General features: G+C 38.9%; 1 protein-coding gene across 1 annotated transcript in view; it reads right to left on the bottom strand.

Annotated features, from left to right (window-relative positions):
• The window catches only part of ANOS1 (anosmin 1), a 157234-nt gene that overhangs the window by 18096 nt on the left and 123035 nt on the right, over positions 1 to 16103 (bottom strand). The window contains exon 9 of the mRNA XM_076357908.1: positions 14390 to 14542. Coding sequence (XP_076214023.1) covers positions 14390 to 14542 — 153 coding nt within the window. The remainder of the gene's footprint in view (positions 1 to 14389; positions 14543 to 16103) is intronic.

Genomic DNA, 16103 nt, shown 5'->3' with positions numbered 1-16103 from the left:
ATTGTGCAGGCAACCAAATTACAAAAATTTATTAGAAAGAAAAATCAAATGGGATTTGCTGGGAAACAAGATTTCAGAGCAGACACATTCAACAACAGCAGCTGAAATTAAGGTTTATGACAATAAAAATGTCTGACATCAATAAACACAGTAACATCAAGCTGATTTCTGTATCGTGGCAGGATTTGAAGTAATTAACAAGCAGTGTCTGATAGATTTTCCCATTAGAATAAAATATGATAAAAAAGTAAAGATTATAAAATAAGACATACCTATATAAAAACCTTTACTTGGCAGCATAAAAGCATTAATTTAATATAAATAACAAGCATATGTTGAATGAGTATTTCAGTAAAAAAGGAAATGGTGTTCTGTATTTTTTGTCAAGTTACCTCAGCAAACTGACTCCGTCCAAAATATATACATATAATTAATATGGTAACTGTGTGTCAAAAGGAGTTGTTATCAAAGTTTGGAAGATAATTAGCCATATGTAAACCTGCTGTCTTCATTCAAACCTAACCTTTCTTCAAACAGAATGCCACAAGGAGACTGAAATTTCTGTGAAGCTATTCAGTAAAAAAATTACTGAAGAATTTGTTCTGCATGTAGCTAAACCCTTGGATTTATTATATATTGTTAAATCTGGTATTTCATACAGCAAACTGCAATGATTATTTGTGACTGGCCAAATGGTTTCTGTTTTTCTTCTCATACTGGGGGGTTGATCTTACAAGCTTCTGAGCACTCTGGCCCTGATTCAACAAAGCACTTAAGCATACGAACAGTCGTGTTGACTTCAATAGTTAGAAGTAGCTAATGGATCAGGCCAGAAAGTTTAGTACCCACCAAGATCAAGACACTAATGACCATACAAACTATAGTTAAAAGACGGTCTTGAACACGTCTTTGATTGTCTTAGACTAATAAGAAGAAGTAAATATATCAAAATTAAATAATTTCCTTTCTGGATCATATGTCTTGCAGCATTACTGCTCTAAAAAATAGGCTATAGCGAGGGGTAAAGATTATATTTAATATCACAGCACAGGGCAGAATCTGCTCAGGACACATGAATTGCATGTCTCAGTATCTACACACCTGATTAATTGTTTCTGCGGCAAAGTTATAGTATGATTTTGGGGAGCTCTGTATAAATCCTGTGTCAAACAACACACCATCCAGGACAAAAATTATTTATCCATTGTATTGAATGGTTAAGCTGTGCTATGGTGAATGTAAAAGTAACCATGGTAAATGGTGAAATTTATGATGCCTTGCATAAAGAAAAATGTTTTATTACCTCTGAAGTGCCCAAAGATGTGTACAAGTCAAAGGCTTCCTGAAGAAATGTTCCTGCCCTATCTCCTCCAAGTATGCAAGCCCTGATACACCTTTACAGCTGTGGATCTAATACCACACAGCACTGCCTCCAGCCCACCATTCCGGCAGAAGGATGAGCAGCAGTGTTTGCTCTGCAGCAGAACCTGCCTGTATTTCCACACCAGGAACTATTATGCAAATAGTTGAGATAGATGGAATATAACGAAGTGTCTTCTGCTCTGTCAGGCTTGCGTTCATCTGGTTATCAGGCCACCATTCTTTTCCATGCCAACACAGAGTTCTGCAATATGCAAGTTTCCATAAACACTTTTTCTGCTAAAACTCAGTTTCTGAAGAGGTCCTGAAAAATATGCAGGGAAGGCTTAAATACCGGCAAAATCCAAGTGAACAAATGAAGCAGTGTTATTTACCACTAGTTGCTTCAGTTTTGAAGACACAATTAGTATAAAGTGATCCACGTGGTATTTATTGCATTGTAATAACAGCACGACTGAAGAACAGTTTGAGAAGGAATACTTCAGTGTACTGCAGAGAAGCAAAACATGATCTCAGTCAGTACTTGATCATAACACTTATTTATTTCTTCACATATTGGTTCACGAGCTGTTCTATGCCTCTCTGAATCATGCCGTTTCTTGCTAACATTTGAAATCTGAAGCTAATGATAGGACAAGAAATAAATATAGAATAACAAGTGTTATTTTACTTGTGGTAGTTTAGCAAATGCAAAGTGAGTTATCACTCTTAGGATACACAGGTAAACACAATTTACCTTCAACTAATGATAAAATGCTGCATTGATGCGTTAATGCATTGCAAGCCCCTCTGCACTCCTCTTTTCCCTGTAAAAACTATGTTGTTGATGTGTTCCATATCAGGCATTTTGGGTAAGGTCTCTTAAAAAAATGAAATGAAAACAGCTCTGGCTCTTTAGCTGCCTGTGCATTGATTCACCCGGTGGTATAAAAAAAAAGGAAAAAAAATGGGGTTAAGTGTCAAATGTTTGGTTATGAAATTCATGATGAAATTCATTATGAAATTCATGGTATTCGTGACACCTCTGAGAAAAAGAACTTTTTAATAATCACCTATTCAAGCAGTATGATTAAAATAAACACCAAAATCCTCAGCTGACATTTAAACTTCATTCAATAAACACTTGCTAACAAGGCAAACTCTACTGTTTCCTGCTCTTACATGGAATATAAGCAATATCATTTAAATCACAAAGATTTTGTCTCTCACATTATGCCATTTAAAACAAACTTACTTTCTACAGAACACATTCTTTGTATAATACAATGATAAGCCTTTCCAAAAATTATATTAACAATTAGTGTGTAATTTAAAGACAGGCCTGAGCTGCAGTATTTGTGTCCATATCTAGACCTAGGAAGCCTCAAGGTTTAAAGTTGTTTATATTGAAGGATTTAAGTTTGGGATCATCTCTAAGCCGGATTACCTCTACCCTCACTTCTTTTCCCACACACAACATCCTATATAAAGTGGGTTCAACAGTATCTCACTCTGGTTTTCTATTACAAGAAAATTTGCCTCTTGTAAGCTCCAAGTCTCACAATAGCTGCTTGTAGCCTGAATAGAAGCTTCCTACATTACTCCCTCATAGCCAGATTTTCAAAGGTATCTAAGCATCCCAAAACTGAATTTAATTAAAAAAAAAAAATCAAGTCCAAGGGTCGCTATGGTTATATATCTACTGAAAATGTCACTAGGTACTCTATCATCAACTTTAGCCTTCTGTGTAACTTTGACAAATCTGGACATTAATTTAGGTGGGGAGGCTATATTGAGGGTACGTAATCTGGGAGTCCTTCCCAATTCCAGAGTCAGGGTACAGACCCAGCTTACCCTTAACTCCACAGTGGGAGGAGATGCAGAGATGCACCTGCTGCTCCCTCCTCTCTCATACCCTATGCAAAAGCCGTATGGGTGGTTTTGCAAGCGTGTCCAATGCACCATCAAGTTCCAAAACTGGACTTTCATGGCATTCATCATGGCATGCCATATCAGGATATTGCTTTGCTGAACTGTTATTCATAAAGTTAATGGCACTAATACGCAGTTTCTAAACCTGCAGTTTAAGACTACTGAGTCTACGAGAAGAAGAACAGAGCAAAAGCAGGTTAAATATCTATAAAATCATGTGCACACAGGCAGGGTGCACAGAGCTTGACTGTTTTCTGTGTCTCCAATGTAAGAATTAGTATTCAAATGAAGCTAGAAGAAGTGGCTTCAAAACAAATAAAAAATGTGGTTCTTTGTAGAACAAGCACTTAAAACTCTGGAACCCCATAACCCCAGGATGTTTCAGATGCCCAAAATTTATGTGACCCTGATGGGACACTGGATAGAATCATAGAATCATAGAATCATTAAGATTGGAAAAGACCTCTAAGATGATCGAGTCCAACCGTCAACCCAACACCACCACCCACTAAGCCATGTCCCTAAGTGCCTCATCTACTCGCCTTTTAAATACCTCCAGGGATGGGGACTCAACCACTTCCCTGGGCAGCCTGTTCCAATGTTTCACCACTCTTTCAGTAAAGAAATTTTTCCTTACATCCAATCTAAACCTCCCCTGCCGCAACTTGAGGCCATTTCCTCTCGTCCTATTGCTAGTTACTTGGGAGAAGAGACCGACACCCACCTCACTACAACCTCCTTGCAGGTAGTTGTAGAGAGCGATGAGGTCTCCCCTCAGCCTCCTCTTCTCCAGGCTAAACAACCCCAGTTCCCTCAGCCGCTCCTCAGAAGACTTGTTCTCCAGACCCCTCACCAGCCTCGTTGCCCTTCTCTGGACACGCTCCAGCACCTCAATGACTTTCTTGTAGTGAGGGGCCCAAAACTGAACACAGTATTCGAGGTGCGGCCTCACCAGGGCCGAGTACAGGGGCACGATCACTTCCCTACTCCTGCTGGCCACACGATTTCTGATACAGGCCAGGATGCCATTGGCCTTCTTGGCCACCTGGGCACACTGCCGGCTCATGTTCAGCCAACTGTCAACCAACACCCCCAGGTCCTTTTCCGACAGGCAGCTTTCCAGCCACTCTTCCCCAAGCCTGAAGCGCTGCATGGGGTTGCTGTGGCCGAAGTGCAGGACCCGGCACTTGGCCTTGTTGAACCTCATACAGTTGGCCTGGGCCCATTGATCCAGCCTGTCCAGGTCCCTCTGCAGAGCCTTCCTACCCTCGAGCAGATCAACACTCCCACCCAACTTGGTGTTGTCTGCAAACTTACTGAGGGTGCACTCAATCCCCTCATCCAGATCATCGATAAAGATATTAAACAAGACCGGCCCCAGTACTGAGCCCTGGGGAACACCGCTCGTGACCGGCCGCCAACTGGATGTAACTCCATTCACCACAACTCTCTGGGCCCGGCCGTCCAGCCAGTTTTTGACCCAGCGCAGAGTCCACCTGTCTAAGCCGTGAGCCGCCAACTTCTCGAGGAGAATGCTGTGGGAGACGGTGTCAAAGGCCTTACTGAAGTCCAGGCAGACCACATCCACAGCCTTTCCCTCATCCACTAGGCGGGTCACCTGGTCATAGAAGGAGATCAGGTTGGTCAAGCAGGACCTGCCTCTCATGAATCCGTGCTGGCTGGGCCTGATCCCCTGGTTGTCCCGCTCATGCCTTGTGAGCGCCCTCAAGATGAACCGCTCCATAATCTTCCCCGGCACCGAGGTCAGGCTGACAGGCCTGTAGTTCCCCGGATCCTCCTTCCGGCCCTTCTTGTAGATGGGCGTCACATTGGCAAGCCTCCAGTTGTCTGGGACCTCCCCCGTTAACCAGGACTGCTGATAAATGATGGAGAGTGGCTTGGCGAGCACCTCCGCCAGCTCCCTCAGCACTCTCGGATGGATCCCATCCGGCCCCAGAAATGCATCAAAAGTGAATAAATACAATGGAATCACACTGGGCTCAGGAAATCCCATGAACTAGAAGCTGTCTGAAGCTGGGACAGTAATCTGCAGAAGTATCATTACGTGCTTGCCCTATTCTTATGTTCCTTTGGATTTGTTTTTGGCTGCTGTCAAAATGGTGGGATGGACCTTTGGTCTAGACTACTATTGATATTTTTATATTCAGTTTATGGTCACAGGAGTAATAAGCAACTGGCATTTAAGAACTCATTATTCATCAGCTGCATACATGTAACATCTTTAAATTTAGATTATAATTTCAGTGTCAGATACCCTCTTTTAGTGTCTTTCCCCCCAACTGTAGCTACCCATTCAAATAGTCCAGTTTCTTTCCCTGTCTGTAGTGTTTATGCAACTGGTTTTATGGCCACCTTATAAACTGGGCTAATTAAACAGTACAGGTTAAAAAGAGGCATGTGGAGGAAAATTGACCCAATTTACAAGAGGACACTTGTTAGTTTAAACCACCTTCACCATGAGCATGATGACTCGCTGCTGATAGTTTAGCCTTCTCTGGATCATAAGCTAAATATTTTACTTCAGAACTTAGGCAGGCTAAGAGAGCACTTGTGAGCAGTTATTACCTCATAGATGATGAAAGGTATCCTGCTAAACTGCAGTACCTCAGTATCTTTTTACTCACAGTAGGAATGGTAGGATTGCTCCAGGTATGATAGTGTAAGCATATAAGGCAAAGCTTTGACTGAATGTGACCTAGTGATACAGTTTGGGGAAAGGAGGGGAAGAATTGGATGGTAACAAGCTTGCCATTTTATTCCTCAGTTATTCAGACTGCCTAACAACAGACATCGCCACTGACAATCTTAGTGACATTATATATATATGCATATATATAAATTTTTGTATTTGTTGTTAAAATAATTAACTTCATAGGTTGTGGTAATACTCAAGAAGTAACAAGAAATGTAGAAAACTGTGTACTGGGCAGACAGATATTATTGAAGGAACATAAAGATGATGTTTTTGAAAACGTATTTTTTCCTGAAGAATTAAAAATCAGGTAAGAGTTTATCTATTAGCTGTCAAGTTAACTTTTTCAATGCCTTGAAGTGAGTTAAGTCTTGATAAATGATTTCACAATGCAATATTGAATGTGTATCTGCAACCTGACCGCAAGTACTCATCCCACATAATGATGGTCTAACTCTGGATTGCACTCATGGATCAGGTAATTTGCAATTACATTTCTTTTTGATCTTTTAATGTAAGTTCAAAAGAAATCAAGCTTAAATTTGTATTCAGTTATTAAGTTTAAGAATAAAAGGACTTCTTTTAAATGAATAAATTAAGTCAAATTAAATAGACTTTCACAATTATTAAAGGTGTCCTGGGGTATGATTCAGATCATACTGAGGGCTTGTGAACAGCGTACACTATGTAAATTTTAAAATGAAGCAATAAGTGGATCAACCATACAAAGTATTAGAACTAGTTTGATGAATGTTCTGGACCAAACCAGTCCAGTACAGCCACAATCTGCCTTCAGCAGACATCAGTGGGTGCCTGCTAAGCAAAATGAGTCTTCTGTGCTGTCTGAGCTCTGGGACCACAGCGAGCAGTTCTGATTTGGCTTCTGATATTTGATTTCCTGGCAGACTTTGAATCAGTTCCAACTACATTCCTGGGACTAATCGTTGGACAGACTTGCCCTTAAGTCTCTCACGCCAAGAGCTTTAACCACCTACCCTGAAAGGTACAGAGGTTTGGAAGCGAGTGAAAGGCATTCAGTAACGGTTTTCTGTTGTTCCTGTGGAAACATGAAGAAATGCAGTAAACTGTGCCTTTGAAAAGACTCCCAAATATTGTCCCATTTGCAGGGGAGATGCCACTGAGGTTACCCCTATTGTAAATGTGATTTTAAAACTTTACTATTTGTCCCACTAATCAATTGCATACTATTTGAGAAGTTGCACACCATCTGTTCTACCAAATTGTATTATTGACATTTTTCATGACTCCTACCAGCAACATTTTCAGTATTGTTAGCATGTCACATTTGGACATAAACCAAATAGTCCAAGACCTGTAGTCAGTTTATAAAGTACAACTGGAGATGGTCAGATGCTCCCCTTTTCAGTCTCTCCAGGCAGCAAAAAGGCAAAAAGATTTTAAAAAACAGCAGTGGGATAACAAAAATTTTATTCCTGGAACTACATTAGGCCTATGTAAGACAAAGTTAGGGAGGAGTAGGAATCACACAGGGGATACTTCTGACAGGATATTCTTTTAACTCTGGACTAATTTCCCACAACAGTTAAAGCTGACAGCATCACCTACCTCCCAGGCAGGATGCTGGGGAAGCCCATAGGATACAGGCATCTGTCAGCTGTAGCACATGTGGAAAAGCAAAATTATGCAATGTCTACTGGTGAATTTCTGAAGAGTTGATCTAGTCGAAGATTCCTGTGCTTGGGGCCAGCTTTACTAATTAAATCCCTAAATACAAACGCACATTACATGTACCCACACAATCAGCCTCTGCTGAGCCAATGTCTCTGTATTCACATAGAAATATGGGGGAAATATATTGGTGGATACTTCACTATAATTAACAGCGAGGACTTCTCGTTGAAAGAACCATCTGGATGACAGTAATACCTTCAAGTACAAATATTTTACTGCTTAAATATCTATAATTAGAAAATGTCCAGCTGCTCAAACACTGATCTTCCTAGCGCAACAGTTAGTACTAAACTAAATAATTCCTTAGCGTTAAGCAACTACTGCGGAATTCTTTACAATAACAGCTAGAAAATCCAACTGGCATTGAAGGGTTTCATCAGCTTCAATGGCACTAGTTCCGTGAGAAAGGAACATAGGATAACATGGGGAAAGCTTTCAAACCTGCCATATGAAATACCTTATTGCAAACAAAGAGTCAGCACATACAGTCACTTCATTTATCTCCCTGAACTAAGTGAAAGTTAATTTTGTTTTCCTAAGATCTGGTTTTAAAAGCATTCGTGGCAGCTTTCTATTTGCTTTGCCCTGCCTTGCATTTTATTCTTCCCTGTAATTTAATTCATTATTCTTGTTTGGTTGATTTATCAGACAATGGAGGATTCTTTGCCTCTCCCTGCCTTAAGTGTTCTTTTCTTTTTTCTGCTTTAGCATTTACCAGAAACACAAAGAAAGAAGACTGAAGCCAAGTCTTAATGCATTTTAAGTATTTGTCTTTTTAAGCAAAACCAAGGGGCAGATATATTGATTTTAAATATCTAGAAGTACTTTAAATGTTTAATTTAAGCAGGGGATGTAAATGCTCATAGACTTCATTTGAAGAAAAGTGAAGGAAACTAAAGCTTTACCTGAGCAAGGAGAGTAACATTATACTCAACTAACAGGCACTAAGAGAACAGTAGTGAAGGCAGAGTAATGGGTTAGAAAATATTATTGTGACATGTTGCTTTGGAAAGAAAGCATCATACTAAATTACATTCTAATATTTTCATGTATTATAATTATTGCAGCAAGTGATGAGAATTGATGCAGTGAGCTCATAAAGAATATTTTTTTTCCTTCTGTCTATGGGAAATATCTTATTTTCATATCCTGAAGATAGACAAATTTGCAGAAACTTGAAGGCTTTTCAGTTGAAGTCAGCTGAAAACTCAGCTCTCTAGTTGCCAAACCACTAAGGAACAGAGGAAACATAAGGATCTTTTTATTTTCACACTTTCAGTCTTGATTACTGCACAAGATACTGAGGATCTTAATTATTCTAAGTAGCTAATCCTTTTAAGTAGGGGGTTCGGAGTGCATCCACTCTTGGTAATGGATGGTACTCTGTGACTCCAGCACCAAATAGTTAAACGTGATTTGTTTAAGTTGATTCCACTATTTGACATAAATAGCACATAATTTCTAATTTCACACAGTCGAGATGGCCAAAAAATCTGGCCACAAGCAAGTTCTTCTTTTCATTTACAAAAGTGGGATTCATGCTGTTTAAGGAATGTACTGTGTTTCTCTAATCCCAGGCCTAAGTCAGAGGCAGCAAGTGAAAGACATTTTCTTCTTTCAGAAAGAAGCTATTGTATTCATATAATTACAATATGTTTTTGTGATGACTCTGTCTAGCAAAATTATGTGCATTTGCTAAGCACCTTGTACCACTTGAAGTGTGGAGTTATTTTTGCTAGCATACATCCTGAAGTAAAGTTATTATTGCCATCATACCGAAGCGTTCAAACTGAAAGATTATTTCAGAAAGAGATTTATTTTAATGTAAAGTCCAGATCCTACATTCCATTCATGCCTCATGCTTACTGAAGCTAATGGGGCTTAAGAAATGACACTTGAAGAACAGGCCTAAATAAGTCCTTCCTGCTACCAAACTGTGGTGCATTATGATGCATATATATGGAAATAGGATCTTCCATCCACTTACTCAGACTTTAACTCAAATACTGTGTTCAGTTTCTGAGTACTGATAAGCAATCACTTCTTTACTGTATAATAAAGCCAGTTCAGTAATAGTTTGCCACACCCCCTCTATTGCAGTTGTTGCACAGGATATAGGTCTATCCAGAGGGATGATATAAAACCAAGAGCTTCAGCCCTGATGTCATCATTGTGGTCTTTCACTGGCTTCCTAGAGGCACATCTGCAAATGACACTGAGGAATATATCTTCTGCACAGTAATGGAATAACTATCTTTGAATGTCAAGAGACATCACCGTACATTCTGGCAACCCTAAGGTGCATTGCAATAAACTGCTAGGTGGCCTCTGCAGCCTGATATTCATAAAGGACAAATTCCCTGTCACTCAGAAAACAATAACAACATCTTTTATAGGGCCTTACAGATAGGACTGAACAACTTGATTTAAGTCCAGAGTTCTACTTTGAGCAGATGGTTGGACCAGCTGACCTCCAGAGGTCCCTTCCAACTCATTTAAATTATTCTATGATTCAGTTCTATTTTGTCCTTTTTAGAGAGAGTAAAATAGTTCCAATTCAAAAGGAAAACAATTTCTCAGCTAACGAAGGGACCAATGAAAGTAAAGTAATACTCTAAAGCAACCTCAGGAACACGTTTGTGTTTCTTAAGTGGTCTGAGACGGCAAGAAATCCACACAAGTCTTTCCTTCTGTTTGTTTCTGTAATCTGTGGTGTGCTGTGATGCTACAGTGTTGGGAGGCAACAAAAAACACTTCTATAGAGCCATTTTGGTTTTGGACAGAATTAAAAAAAACAAAACCAAACCCAAATAATCTCAGGTCTAAGTAGAATGGTAAGGCCACTGAATTCAGGAATACAACAAAAATTTCTGAGCAGCTATTACTCTAGAAAATGAGTAACATTCCTACAAAGTGAAAGACTGCTGTTTTAGTAGTTGTTAAAGTTTTCATTACAGCTAAAAGACACTCTATATCAACATATCATACCGGTTTAAATGTCTACATCTTAAAAACATCTAAAATCTAAATAATGTATTTATTTCACCACCACTGCAACCATCTCTTTTTAGGACCATGAAGTCCATCAGAGAAAGTACAGAAAACCTTGAAAATCAAACCAGACAAGGCAAAGATTGCTACAACCAATTGAAAACTTGCTTATATTACAAATGTCCAGCATATTCAAGTTTGAGACTCGTATTTTTGAATTATTTTTTATGTCATGGAAACTCATACCATTATCAATATACTTATTTCACATGGTTTCACGATATTTTCTTAATTTTTTTTTTTTTTAAAGTCACACATCTTAATTTAGGACTCTAGAATGGCTGTGTTCCTGTACCAAAAAAAGTGTTGTTTTTAATAGCAAACTACAAAATAATGAGAACATTAGAGCGATCAACAGGGACTCCTGTTTTCACCCACCACGTAGAAGACAAAGAGGTCAATTCCCTGTCAGGAAGGATTTGAACTCTGATTGCCTATCTGCAATGAAAATAACCTAGACGCTGGGCCATAGAGTAGGCTGAGGTAAATTCTCTCTCAGTATTTGCTATTATAGTTGCTGCAATCTTATACCTCCTACAACTCCCTAAACACAACTTGAGACAGTGCAGTTCATAAAGGAGAAAGGCGCGTGGGTACAGTTCCCAAAGCAGCTGGCTCCAGTAACTGCTGTCTTTCATAAAGACAAGACACAGCCAATACGCTCCTCCTGCTGTGTTCCTTGCATGGTGAAAAAGACTCGCTCTGCAGTAAATTGTCACTGGTAAATTTACAGTCAGTACCTCATCCATGTACTACGTAACCTCCAAACTGCTGTAAGAGCTTATAGAAGCTGCTAGCTTCTCAGGAGCAGGTAACTGGCTAGATTTCAGTTCCACGTGAAGCAATGGCTCCTGCTGAGTTACCGCATATGCTGTCACTCAGAACACAGATATTTTCTCTTTAAAAAAGAAAAGAAAAAACTAAGTGTGACAAACTGCCATATTCTGCCCCTCTTCACACACCTTTGCTATCACTGTTCATTATGTGAGAAAAATGAAGGCAACTTCCACTGCATGGCTGGGGCATATACATAAACACCCTAGTGCATGTGACAAAGCTTGCTCCCGCCACGTGACCAAAACGGACCTCTGGCTGTCCCCCTCATACAACTGGATGTACACAGATTCGCACAAGATGAGTCAGCTGCACGGTCAGCAACTCAGGAGCTCACCTGGTCCATCCCTGGCACGAGGTGACAGTATGTAAACCCATGTAATTTCTAACAGATCTGTGCCATATCTGTCTTTGAAGATCTCCAATTGTGAAGATTACACCACTTCCAAATACTGTTATTTCCAAACTATAAAATATTCCCTGACTTTATTTAATCTTAATTACCTCTTTTCTCAGCCACTATGAGAATGTTGACTACCTTATTTCTTTTTATAGGCATTTATAACTTTTGCTACAAATATTACTTCCAGGTATGTAATACAGTGTGGGATTCAGCTCCAGATTTAGATGTCAACGTTTAAGTAACTATGGTGTAACATCTACTTATAAGCTCGATATCCAAGTTACTATTGTAATTAGTGGACACCTAGTTCAAGATATCTACTTTGGAACAAGATAAATATTGCTGTACTGGTCATGATTTTTCCTCCATCAACTATAACAGTGAATTTGGAAAACTACTCGTAAGATGAATTTCACTAGGGGTGCTGGCATTTTGGTCACAGGACACATAATCTTTCTTCTGGAAACAGGCTGGCAGGAAAAGGTCTGCAGCTGGATCGATTGTTCCACTGGGCTGAATCTTGCCTGTAGACTGTGAGTTGCACAAGCCGGCCTTACACCTGTGGGAGGCATCAGAGTCTCCTCATCTTTGAATCTTGTCCCTCATTTTTTTCAGTTCAAAGCGCTCAGAATTGAACCTCAGCTCACAGAGAGATGTTAGGCATCTCTAAGCCTTGTAGGAGTGAGCTGTCTAGGCTCCCTTCCGTACTCAGTAAGGAAGAGAGGCATCTCCAGAGAATGATTCAGCTGCTGTGTGGGATGAATTCCTTCAGAAGTCACCTTCTTTTCTTTTTTGATGGTAAAAGGAGCTTGGACAACGAATTGACATCTCACTTCCAGAAGGCTAAAGCTTAAGGTGATCAGTCCCAAGCTCAGAATACATAAATCTCACTTTGGATAACCAAAAGCGTATTGTTAGGTAAACTTAGTATTCACAATTAAAAATGCCTAAACTTTTACTGAAACTTTAAATTATTCCAGCTTTCCATGAAGTTAGGCAAAAATGAAATATAATGGGGAAAGCTAGAAAAAAGAAAACTAGCATAGCCAAGATAGGAACAAACATTTAAAATGTGTATGTAGTCAGGCTGAGCCAAAGCTTGCAGATTTTATGGAGGAATAAGCATTTGATCTGAAAGTATTTGATACAGCAGGGCTAGAAAGATAACCATTCAAACAGGCAGGCTCTTTTTAAGAAGCAAAAGATAGCTCTCACAATCCACACCATCCAATGTGACATATTCGTATGTCACATAGCATAATTGAATGTTTATATAGCCTTTCCTCATTCAGGGTGGTGCTGCATACACCTAAACCCAAAAGAACTTAAATATTTCTAAAATTGTTTGAAAAATTCCAGAAGAAAAGATGATTTTCCATTTTGTAGCTCTTTATTTCAAACACAAAAATTGAATGGATTTTATATATGGGCTACTACTACACATGTAGATTGCTCCAAGTTAAAACATCAACAGTGTAAGCATAGTTTCAAATAACAACATATGAACCTGTTATGGCTAAGCTGGAGCAGTGTGTAACAACCTATATGCTCCTAGAGGGCAAGAAAGGAAAATCCCTTTTTTGATTTCTGAATCTGATTAGACACTTAAAATTTATGGCATTTTCCTTTAGACTGGAAGACATAAACATAAAATTATTGTTAGATTTTTCTGAAAAACAGAAGGGTGCATGCAGCCCAGCAGAAAACCAACTTAAAGATTTTTCCAGTGGTTGTGGCCAACTATTCATCCTGTTCTAATTCAAGGTGACTGATAAAGTTTGGCATAAAGCCCATGGTGGCTTTAACATGAGCCAGTATAACTAAATTTTGTGGTTCAAACTACAGTTCAGTTTTTATGACACCACTGCATGATTTCCTTATACATTCATTTCCTGATTCATTTCTCAACTGACAAAGTCCAACAAATGATACTGCAGTGGCATCAGCAGAAAATCCACCCGGAAACTGTATGTGCTCGAGACCCTCTGACCACACTCCAGGGAGACAACATTCATAGCCACAAAAGCTCTGTTGAACATAAGGCCAAATCCTGCTTCCCTATTTAAAACTTTACAGAAGTAATTTCCACCAGACTAAAAATTATCTCAGCTCTGGGAAGATTCAGTGTCCCAACATGACTGACTGTATTTTTTGGGTAGCTGATTCATGTCATTTCCCTCTGCCAGACATTTACACATCCGTAAGACAAAGAGGAGAGGCAATGTTTCACTCTAATGTAAAGGTGAAGGGAAGGAAGGATGGGTGTAGGATTTAACTTCAATGATTGTACAAGGTTCATTATATCATATCAATGTTCTACAACTCTGAAGCAGTTGATGAGAGTTCCTCCTTAGAAAAAATAGTAAAATAAAAATTTGACAAACCTGTCTTCTTCCAGTAGACTTTGACCTGAAGTTGATTGTCCTGATAGAAAGGAGTTCCAATTTTAAGAAAACGAGTGGTTTTCCTTCTTTGAAATGTTGGGTAAGGATCTACCAGTCCTTTCTGGGGTTTCCCAGCAGAAGATGTCTGTTCCTCTGCAATACAGAGAACAATCAGGAATTATTTATTTAAGTACAGTGCCATATAATGACTATGTTAACAGTGCTGAAATTCAGAAAATAATACTATCCTTAATCCAAATTATCTTATTTCAGTATCTTACCTAAATGAAATTAATATAAAGAACAAACTGTCCATAATGGTTCAAAAGCATATCGTTTGTTTGAAATTCAGTCAAAAAAAAATATTTTGGACAGAAAGAGAACAAGATAAATATATTTTAATATGAACATGCTCTGTAAAATTTCAAAAGAATAATAAGGAAAGGGAGAGTATTTATATCCCCAAGAACAAGAAATGTTAACAACACATTGACTTTTTAAACAGGCATAGTATCTAGCAGTAGTGGTCTTTATATTTGTGCAGTGTTTGAATATACACAAACCCCAAGGATGGCATTGAGTGTAACCCACAGAGTGCCACATGTGGTTATTGCATCAAAGTAAATATAGTCCTTTGGTATGCCACGTAAGAACACTCTGGTCAGGTTAAAGATCTTTCTTGCCCACTTTCCTGTTTCCAACAGTGAACAGCGAATGCTTAGGAAAACATTGTAAGAGCAGAATTAACTTTGAGCAATCCCCTTGGTGTTATGTGCCTAGCTTCCAACGAGCAATGGTAATGGGATGTCCTTCATCAAGCATTTCATTTGGCAACAGTTCATCAACATTTAGCAGGGTTGACAGTATTTCTAGATATTTTCATTTGAAAAGGCAACAATGCTGATTCAAACTGCATTTTCATTGCACACTTGCAAATATACCAGTTCCGGTTAAGAGGGCTGTATTTGCATCAGATTAACAAAAAAAGTTGTATTTAATTCACCTAAATGAAAAGTAAAGATTCTAATAATTAGGAAGTGGCAAATTATTAGCTACATACTTGAGAGAAAGAAGGAAAGACTCAGGTTTCAGTAAGTACCATGAGTAACATGTAAACTTGAACACTGTGCCTTATATGTAGCTTCAGCTGAAACCCACTTGCTTTTTGGCCAAATTTTACTTTGTCAATACTTTGCTTAATCTGACACAATTTTACATTTTCCTTGCTTGTTTTAAACTAAACTACCAAACTTAAACAAATTCTTTCTCAAGGTAACCATAACATTTATACTACCTAAAAGGAAATCAAAAAGTGATAGAGAGAAGTACAAACTTAAACCTATGTTATACCTCAACTTAAAGTATTTTAATTTTACTAAATCTCTGCTTTGCTGTTCTCTGTCTGCTCTACTTCCAGAAAAACCAGGACACCAATTCAGAGTATTTCTATATAAAGATCAAGAGAGTCTTGCTGCATTTCCCAGAAGTGAAGCATACAAATATAGTGAGGCAACATATTTCTGAGTGTGGGGGAATATAACGCCAGAGGGCGAGGGTCAAAGCTTACAGAGGTCTGTAAGAGTAAATTACTTCAGCGGGTTATGTACTACTCTCTATTCTGACAATAGGAACTGACAATAGGAACAGACACCTAAAAAGCCAGACCTTAATTCCACAGAGAGCAGAGCAACTGACAGTGGGACTTCAGCAAAAT

This window comes from Aptenodytes patagonicus, chromosome 1 (genome assembly GCF_965638725.1).
Source record: "Aptenodytes patagonicus chromosome 1, bAptPat1.pri.cur, whole genome shotgun sequence".
Classification (NCBI taxonomy): Eukaryota; Metazoa; Chordata; class Aves; order Sphenisciformes; family Spheniscidae; genus Aptenodytes; species Aptenodytes patagonicus.
Note: the sequence above shows the minus strand (reverse complement) of the source record. Positions and strands in the feature narration are given on the sequence as shown.